The sequence below is a fragment of the Ixodes scapularis genome, unplaced genomic scaffold, assembly GCF_016920785.2.
Source record: "Ixodes scapularis isolate PalLabHiFi unplaced genomic scaffold, ASM1692078v2 PGA_scaffold1__304_contigs__length_218370807, whole genome shotgun sequence".
Lineage (NCBI taxonomy): Eukaryota > Metazoa > Arthropoda > Arachnida > Ixodida > Ixodidae > Ixodes > Ixodes scapularis.
In genome coordinates, this window is record NW_024609846.1 from 27,779,838 (window position 1) to 27,789,798 (window position 9,961).

The window sequence follows — 9,961 nt, forward strand, 5'->3', positions numbered from 1 at the left end:
GAGGCCATATAATTCGTTTACAGTTATATGGCCCAATGTGGGGGGTAACTCTCAGAAATAAGTAATTGTAAAGTAATTGCATTACTTTTAAAAAGTAATTTGTAATTGCAATGAACTACTTTTGCGTAGTAGTAATTGTAATTGTAGTTAAGCTACTTTTGGAGCTAAGTAATTGTAATTGTAATTAAATTACATTTTGAAAGTAATTTACCCATGTATGGCTACAGCGCAACGGAGGCGCACAGCTGGGCACGCGGCGGCGCCAGTGCGTCTGCCGCGGCTATGACGTCAGTCCTTTGGAATGGCCAGACCGGCGAGGCGGTGCGGCGGCGGCGGCTCGGGCGCGCCAGATGTGCGCCGTGTTACGTCACTGCTCCCCGCGCATGCGCAGCATGGCTCTTTGGGAGCCACGCGAAACTGCTCAACCTCGGCCCGTGTAGCTCACGCTACAAAAAGCGGTGAAGGGAAGCCGCGCCAGAAGCGCACGTCACGGCGTCCTCCATCTTTGTTTGTGCTCATCCGGCGGCTGATCCAATCAAGCGCAAAGGGCGTGACTCGGCCCTCTAAAGCGGCAGTCCGACTGCTCGTATACACGCTGTTGGCTGCGGACATTGTGTGAGGCCTGAAGCGTGTTCCAAGCGCTTTCGTCAATATATATGTGTAATCAGCGTAATAGAAGCGTGAGCCTCAGTTAGTGTCTGCCGACTATTAGCAGACGGTGTGCATCACAGTGCATGATCTTGTTTGACTTCCACCGCGGTCACGAGGAAAGCAAATAGACTGCCTTTCCCCCAGAGAATCATTATGGTCAGATTAAAGACTGCTTTATTGGGATCGACCTCTGACTGGGGGCCTTTGAAAGGCTACTTCGTGTTCTTATTCGGACACCACGCAGGCCGCCTGGCAAGCAGCCAGGCTGGCGAACTTCTGGCAGTCGTGTGGCCCGGTCACCGACGGGATGGTCACGCACTCGCCCGTGGTCGGGTCGTAGCGGGCGGTCGCGGTCACGGTATGGTGCGGGTCAGGGGCGCCAGGGCTGGTACAAGCTGGACGACGAGGAGTTGAAAAAAGAAACAATCTTAGTTTTTTTTTTTTTATTTACCGAGAAAATTAGTTTAGAAACGCGCTCATTCATATTAAATTGACGGTTATCACAAAAAAAAGAAGGAAAAGATACGCTGTTTCAATAAGAGCTTGCTTAATTGAGTCAATAAAATCAACGAGACTCCGAAGCAATAAAAGAAAAGACGAGTATTGCTTTTAGCGTTTAGCACGGTCGCTCGATTGCCCTAGAATTTCTTTAACCCGATTTCATAGAGCGGCGAGGGCGAAAGTTTAAAATAAATTACGAAGGATGCCGACGCTTGCAGCATGAAAAAATTGCGACGACTTTTACAGCCAACTGATAAAAGCCTTCATCTCTAAAGATGCGCCACTCGTGGTGTAAAGTGAACCAAGCACAGCGTGTTTTGTCGAAGCACTCATATATTAAAGGCGATGGTGAGCGTGAGCCCTAAAACACGTTGCGATAAAAATGCAAAGAGAGAGAGCGATCAACACGAAATTACCGTTATTCAGACGATATAATAGGAAGCTAATGAAGTTCCAACTGCAATTAGAAATATAATGAGAGTGTAAGTCAAATCTAGAACATTGAGGCTACGAATGTAGTTGCCTTCGTGACACTGACATTCGTTAAATCGATTTAAACAGTTGTTTAAAACGTTCACTTTTTTTTTACAGGAGCTTTGGAAAAGTTTTAGCAAGCAACGCTGCAGCAAGTCAATAAAAGATTGGTCTCTTAAAGAAAGACGAAGAACACACATACCTTGAGGATAAGGGCAAACATGCTGTGCACCCGCATTCACAGTATCTGTAAACAGGGATAAAAGGCAAGCGTCAATACCACACGACAGCTCCTGCTTCTGGGCCACACGAACGCTCCATCGCCCTACGAGAAATTTACGTGGCTGCTCTATACGGTTTATGCATTTCGTCACTCGTGACTGATTAGTGGAAGCTGGCGTATGTGGCGTCATCCCTCCACTCACGCTAGCGCTTCCCATCAGTGATAATAGAAGTCGGAAATCTTGGGGGGTTTTACGCGCCATGGCAACAAAGTACGGCTTCTGGGACGCCCCAGCAAAGGACTGAAGACAATCTTTAATGGCATAGATTCTTTTTGTATTGGTTTTTACGTGTACTTAACTCTTGAGTTAAGTACACGTAAAGTTGTAAAGTCGGGACAAAAAAAAAAATCAAGGTGACCCCCGTGTTCAGGCTTCTGAGACACCGCACGATGACGAAAACTTTGTTTCTTGTTCTTATAATTGATAGACGACAACGTCAGAATAAATTCTATGACAGTCACGCACAAAACTTGCCATAGTTATGCAATAAGAAACAAATTATGGTGTGAAAGGGTAAGTATATTCACTTATAGTTGGCGACCCTAACTTTAATTAAAAAGAATTTCTGAGCTTTATCACATCTAAATTGTGTAGAAACGTAGAAACTGCGGAAGTGCACTTTCGAGTTCCTAGAGATGAACGTCCTAACTACTCCACTCACTGCAAACCGGCCATTTTGTTGACATCAAACAACAAAAACAACATCCGTCAGCGCTCTTTCTTTTTCTTCATTTCAAATTTAGCTTTCACAAGGAGGAAGTTTAAACCCTCATTCAAAAAATTGGAAAGGTGCGAACGTATCTCCAACCCACAAGTGTCCGCAGTAAAGGCGAAGGCATCGGTGCGTGAGCCTTTCTCAGCAGCCTGCTTTTGTTTGACCGAGAACTCCTGCATCAGAGGTACTTTCTAGAGCCACTCGTGCGGGCCCATGCCTTCGCCTTTACTGCAAATGCTTGTGAGACGGCTGAACGCGCAGCCTAAAGGTTTTCTGTTTCAGAGGGAAGGGCTGGCTGCGGCCATCCTGAGTCGTAGACAGCCTTGGGGACGGTGCCTTGGCCAATCAGGCATCTCGGTGCCCGGGCCTTCTCCCTCAGCACAACGCGACAGCCTGGAAAGCGCGATGGTGCGTGGGAGTGCCCACACCACTACAGGGGAATTCCGTGCTTTAACACAAATGTGTTAACATTTGTGTTAACACAACGCTGTCTAACACAAATGTATTCTCTAGAATATTTTATTCGCCTAACGACTAATGTGCATCGGCGCATCAAACGCTAAGCGGAAAAAGGTTTGTTTCAATTATTAATGAGATTCTGGCCTCAGCTCTCGAGGAGACCAGACGCACGTTCCTAAGCTCCCGCTTCAGGCTCAACCATTGCCCCAATCCGAGGGTGTCCCAGCACCCCCTCGTTGCCGCCCTGGACACCGAGGACCGACGCGGAGACCTTACCTAACCAACCGGCAAGCCAAGGAATCCTTGGACCTCCTCGAAAGGGGATTTTCAAGGGTCCGAAGATGAACAATGGAAGCGGAACGGCGAAGCCTAACACCGCTCTCGCGCAGGCAGTCCAAATGAACAGCGGCAACGGTGCACTACCAGCCGCAGGTCCACAACGCAGCCTCGTCATTGACTTCGACTACTTCCGGACGTGCACCGCCAACAAAGAATGGGTAAGCACCTGCATGGCGAATCAAGCATTTATTCAGCAATGCATAGACCAGCGGGAGAGACTTCAACCCTTTCTCTCAGCTCTGAAATGCGACGACGGTTCCAGAGAAAACATCGACGCAAGATCACCACCCTGCAGTCAAGTTTCTGCTGTGCACGAAGACTTTCCCATGCTCGCGAATAGCTCGCCCAGAGATCTGCCGATGACAACTTATGAAAAAAACCCTAAACTTGACGAACAACACAGCCCTGTCATGATGGACAGTAATGAGAATGGCCGACAGGCGGTACGAGGGAAACGTAAATACGACCTGATTTCAACGCAGCAACATGAGTCTTCTGATGAAAGGACCCAGAAGCCGCTCACGCAGACTGTTGTTCTCCGACCAGTGTGTAAAATGAACGTCGAGGACTTCTCAACCAAGGAGATTCGCGCCGCCATCGAGAAAACCGGTATAAAGGACATGAGTGACTTAACCGTGCATAGACACGAAAAAGCGAATACCATCGCCATTACAACCAGGAATAGCTTGCTCGCGGAAAAAATTTCTCCAAATCAGGGAAATTCCTACCGAGCGTCAAGGCCCACAAGAAGTGCAGCCCTACAAGGCACTAGGCTCCAACGAGGTGAGAGGTGTCATCTACCTTCACTCACCACATGACGAACCCGAAACTCTCGTAAATGAACTCAACTGCAACACACACAAGATCATCGCGGCCAGAGCCCTGGGCATCAAGAAAAGGACTATTTTAATTACATTCGAGGGAAGAACGTTGCCCCGGCACGTTCGCTTCTTTTTCAAAGTCTACAGGGTTGCAGAATACCGACCAAGGCCGCTGGTTTGTTTCGGATGTCACCAAATTGGTCACAAGGCCGATCTGTGCCCCAATAACATCCGGAGGTGCGGATCATGCGGACAAGAACACGGAAAGGTGGAGGATTGCCAGGCTGCACCAAAGTGCGTCAACTGCAACGGAGCACACGTCGCCACAAGCAACGAGTGCCATAAAAGGAAAATTCCGCCGAGAAGCGACTCGCACAAGAAACGACAAAAGAAGCCCGCACCGCGAGTTGACGAAGACCTCCAAGATGATTTACTCGTTTTGACGCCGTCACCGTTCCTGCCGCTGTCGGCTCGGCCGGACGTTTCATGGGCAGATAGAGTAAGAATGAATCAAGGAGCATTCAACCCCGTGCGCCCACGCCGCCCTATGGCCGCAACGACAGCCGCGGACAAGCAACAATTGGGAATGGGGCAACAGATCCCAGCAGAACAACCTGCAAATATCCTACCGAGAGACCCGTCCGCTTGGGAAGCAAAGCTTTCTGCCATGTGCCAAAAGGTTGAGGAAGGCCTGGCCTCTATCCAATCCAACACTAGGAGAATTGAAAGATTCGAGTCTCTAGCAACTGAGATCCTCACCAGAATGAAATCCATCGGGGAAAAAATAGACAGATACCCGGTAGCCACCAATGAACGATAGCCAGAAAAAAAACGTGAAACCGGACGATTCGCAAAGCAAAGACGCAAGCCCTCGTCCCTGGATTCTTCAATGGAATTGTAGAGGATTCGCAAACAAAGCAGTGGAGCTGGAACTACGACTTGAAAGAATGGGCAACAAAAGACCGGCGGTCATTCTCCTCCAGGAGACCAACTGCGAAAGTGTTAAGCTTAGTGGTTACAAGACATACACCGCACCATCCATACCGAGAGCGATCCCGCACAAAGAGGGCACGGATAGAGAAGAAACAGTGATCTTAGGACAGGTGGCCATTTTAGTCGATGAGCACGTTCCGCACGCGCCAAAGGAATCGACAGACCTGTGCAACGAAGCGAGAGAGGCAGTCGTAGTACAGATCAAACACAATAAAACAACTCTTACGGTGGCTTCGACCTATATAAGGCCCGCCGTCAAAAGAGGTGATGATATGAGCTGGCTTGCACAAATGAAACCTCGACATAAAAAGGAAGCCATAATAATAGGAGGAGATTTCAACGCTCCACACGAGCAATGGGGCTACAAGCGCTCACACCCTCGAGGCAAGGCGCTGCAGAGCAAGTCAAAGGAGCTAGGTTTCGTCTTAATCAACGAACCCGGCACGCCCACGAGAATCGGACTTTACGCGAAGCAAGCAGATACCACGCCAGACCTCACGTGGGCAACCAAGAATGTTAAGGCGAACTGGAGAACTATGCAAGACGCAATGGGCAGCGATCCCTTGCCCATCAAAATCGAGCTACCGACCAAAGACCGATACAAACGAGACGCAAACTTCATCAGATGAGATAAGTTTTGCGAAACCATCCAGACGGCCACTTCCTCACTCCCCCTAGACCAACAAATCCAATTAGCAATTAAAGCGGCAACGAAGACCTACAAAGTTAAAGAAGGCACCCCTAATCCTGGCCTACATTTGCTCAACCTTTGGGCTGCTAGACTCCAGGCTCAACAGCGATACAGAAAGGCAAAACATAACAATCGTTTCAAGATTAAACTCAACATCGCCAAGGCCAAAGCCAAATATTACACAAAGGAGCTCAAGCGGCAAATCTGGAGACGGCACTGCAACTCGTTCAACGAAAAGACTGGCTTGAGAAGAATGTGGCAGACATACAAAGGAATGTCCGGCAAGAAAAGAAACAAGTGCACTGGTCAAAACCTCGCCATCAGACTAAGAATCACGGAGGAAGAACTTGCCGCAAGGGCAGGCGAACACTTCTTTCCGCAACCAACACCGCAACAGCTGCAACACCGCTACACAGAAGTGATCCCTGAACTCGACCATCCGTCACCAGCTGACGCGCCATTTAACATGGGGGAACTAATGGCGGCTTTGGCTTCGGCAAAAAACACCGCGCCGGGGCCGGACAGGATCACAATAACAGCCCTCAAGAATTTACCGGAGAAAAAGAAGACAGAACTACTAAAGTGGTTCAACGAAGTGTGGGAAACAGGACAGCTACCAGAAGCGTGGAAGCTCTCCACCGTAATTCCTATCTCCAAACCAGGCAAGCTCACTGACTCGATTCAGAACCTACGACTCATCTCTCTCACTCCGAATCTATGTAAAACTATGGAGACAATGGTTCTGGCGAGAATCACGTGGCTCCTCGAAATCAACAGCCAGGCATATTGCGCCAGACAGACCGGCTTCAGGCCGGGTCTTTCAACGCAAGACCGTTTGGCAATGATTAACAAAGACGTCACCTCAAAACGACCCTGCTACAATCCCCGGCTGATCATCGCGATCGACATTAAGAAAGCCTTTGATTCCGTAAAACACGACGCAGTCTTACGTGGCGCAGTAAAGAGAGGGATCAAGGGGAAAACTTTGAAGTTTATTCGGTCCTTCTTGGATGAAAGGAAATTGGATACGGCCATTGGACAATCCCGAGGACCAAGGAGGGACAATAAAATCGGAGTCCCGCAAGGAGCCGTGATCTCGCCGACACTTTTTAATATGGTGATGGCGGATCTTGCACTCTCACTCGAGCTAATCCCAGATTTGGGATACACAATTTACGCTGACGAAATTACCATCTGGATGAAGGGCGGCAGCGTTTCCAAACAAAGTGTCACCCTGCAAAAAGCACTCGACGCCATACAAGATTTTTCCGAACGAACAGGACTTCAACTCTCACCCGAAAAAACGAACTACATCGCCATTCCTGACCGAAGGGGGCGAAAAGAAAATGTGGGAACTAAAATCAAACTTTTTGTCAACGGCACAGAAATTCGTCAACAACCGACCATCAAGATTCTTGGTATCCCGATCGATGAGAACGGGAAAGCGGGAAGTTGGTATAAGCAAGTCAGAAGCCAATGGAAAGAGGCTCTCAACCTAATCAAACGTACCACCGGAAAAGCTTGGGGAGCCCAAGATCAGACTCTCAAAACCATGGTCAAGGCCCTCCTTGTGCCTAAAGCAACTTACGGGATCAATTACCTTAATCTCACCCACGCATTGAAGAACGGACTAGAGGCACTAAACAGGGAAGCCATAAGAGTTATTACCGGACTTCCGAAGTGTACCAAAATCGAAACACTTTACCAAATAGCAGGTCTCAACACCATCGAGAGATCGCGAAAGAAAACAAAACAGGCCAAGTGCTTAGGCTTTAGAAAACCAAACCGGGACGGGAGATCCTCAAAGATCTCGGGTACTGTAAAGAAACCTACCCGGTGTTTACGGAACCTCCCCCACCCTTTGAAGACGAAATAGTGGTTGACACTAGACCCACTTCACAAAATCAAGGAAAGAATGAAGTGAAGAGAGCACGCTGCAAGTAAACACCTAGACGAGGTGTTAGCACGTCTCGAAGACGACGAGAACGCTATTATATACACGGACGAAACAAAAGACGAAAGCGGCGCAGCCATCGCGTACTACTGTGCTAACACCCACAATTGCTTCGCCGCTACACTACGCAGCGAAACCAACGTCAAGGAAGCTGAACTTCAAGTTATTGAGAAGGCCATCATAGAATTCCAAAACGTCAAACTGAAACGTAGACTTTATATCTACACAGATTGCAAAGAAGCAGTTCAAGAATGCAGCAAACACGACAGTCGCAGCAAGACCGTCCGAACAATCAAGACGACGGCCAAACAACTTCGAATTGAAGGATATAATGTCAAAATTCGATGGATCCCTGGTCACCAAAGTATCCAAGGGAACGACGAGGCGCATGCAGCCGCACGGGAACAGCTACAGGCATCCCTGCCCGACCAAGGCTCAAATCGCCCCGTCGACAGAAATGACACAATCGAAGAGACCGATCCGGCTGAACTTAAAGCACAAGAACGCGAAGAGAGAAGAAGACGTCTCAACGAACAACTCCAACAAGACGAGCACCCGCTCCCCTCGACGTCGTACAGCCGATGGGAGAGGGTGTGCCTGCGAAGACTCCGCACAGGAGCAGCCATGACCCCAGCCAGAATAAACAAGTTCAAATGGAAAGACAACGAAGAAGACCCACAAGCCGGATTATGCGAAGAATGCCTTGTGCCCGCGGATACACAGCATATATTCTGGGATTGTCCAAGTAGTGCAGAAGAAAGAAAGAATGCTTCGGAGTCGCTCTCCCAGCCTGTGAGACCAAGCTGCCTGCAAGAATGGATCCTCCCTGTCGGCTGCCCCGAACACCGGAAGGCAATATTAGATTCCCTGATCGACTACATAAAATCGGCAGGGCTTGTTCATTGTATATAACTCCCTTCACCTTCCTCCCCTTCCTCCTGTCACCAATGTCTAGTTTCAAGGGCGACAGGCATCCCCCACCCTCGGTTTTACAAATAAAACATTTTATCTCTCTCTATTATTAATGAATGGAGTTTTTAAATGCAGTTTTTATGTTGCGCGATACTCTGTCTCAGGAGTTGTGTGCAGCAAAGGTAAGGGCATAGGCGAGGGCACATGGCTTTCAGATTTGCTCTCCTATCACGAGTTACACGCTGGCGCTTGTGCTGCATGCAACTCATAAGATGGAGCATATATTATGCCATTGCTGCATTGCGATTTACGAATGAGCACGAAATGATGCGACCTACACCGGGTAGTTGTCTTCAGGCCAAGGTGGCTCTGTAGGTACCTCTTTAAACAACCTCGGTTAAACTAGTGTACCCTACACTGTATAGAGGACACGGTAGGATCGCCCGGGCAAAACAACTCCCAAACTCTGCTGCGACCATTTTTTCGCCACAAGGATTGTGTACGAGCCTCGAATAAATTGGAAACGGCAATTTACGGAACATTCGTTGACAATTCAGCCCCCTTCTTCCTAATAAAGAACTGCACACACTGGAAAGCAAGTTTATAATAAAATTATGTGCCCCCCCCCCCCCAAAAAAAAAAAAAAAGAAGAAAAAAAACGAAAAAGAAAAGCCCCTTATCAAAGAGTTTTTTTTCGAGTAATTTACATCTACGTATGCTGTTGCAGGAAATGTAAACAATACTCACGGCACACGATGGCGAAGCAAAGTACCAGCAAAATCATCGCCTTGGACGAGCCCGAAATGTTAGCTGCCATGTTTTTGGAGTTGTCGTTGAGCCGCTGATCAGCAGGAAAGACACTAAGCGCAACGCCAAGCCGGCCTTTTAAATAGCCGAGATTGCCGGCCCAGAACGCAACATCGTCGTAAAACGAGAGCCCAGAACCTCCTTCACGTGTCTGACGCGTACTATCTGCAGCCGCTGCATAGGCAGTTCTTTTGGCTCGCCGAAATGACCGCAAGGCTGAAGAGCGTCAAAAACAGACATCAGGCTCTCGAGTCCCGGTCAATCGTCAATACGCAGTTACGATCTGCCGAGCGCGGCAATTATCGGAACAAGACAATCAACTATCGCTAGTCCTCCTTTTTTTATTCTTGTTACGCTCAA

At 48.5% G+C, this 9,961-nt stretch overlaps 1 protein-coding gene across 1 annotated transcript; it reads right to left on the reverse strand.

The window, feature by feature from the left end:
- Positions 1-808: 808 nt before the first annotated feature.
- Positions 809-9,673, reverse strand: LOC120846337 (WAP, Kazal, immunoglobulin, Kunitz and NTR domain-containing protein 1-like). Its single transcript, XM_040218069.1, has 3 exons — positions 9,542-9,673; positions 1,829-1,873; positions 809-1,046 (listed from the first exon to the last, which is right to left on the reverse strand). Exons 1-3 carry the CDS (start codon positions 9,609-9,611, stop codon positions 877-879), a joined length of 285 nt encoding a protein of 94 aa, XP_040074003.1. The 5' UTR covers positions 9,612-9,673; the 3' UTR covers positions 809-876.
- Positions 9,674-9,961: the final 288 nt, after the last annotated feature.

Coding starts and splice junctions, on each gene's coding strand:
- LOC120846337 (XM_040218069.1), bottom strand. CDS start 9,611: ATGGCAGCTAACATTTCGGGCTCGTCCAAGGCGATGATTTTGCTGGTA. Junction 1,874..9,541: donor TTGCTTCGCCATCGTGTGCC/GTGAGTATTGTT, acceptor CCCTGTTTACAG/ATACTGTGAATGCGGGTGCA. Junction 1,047..1,828: donor TGTTTGCCCTTATCCTCAAG/GTATGTGTGTTC, acceptor CTCGTCGTCCAG/CTTGTACCAGCCCTGGCGCC.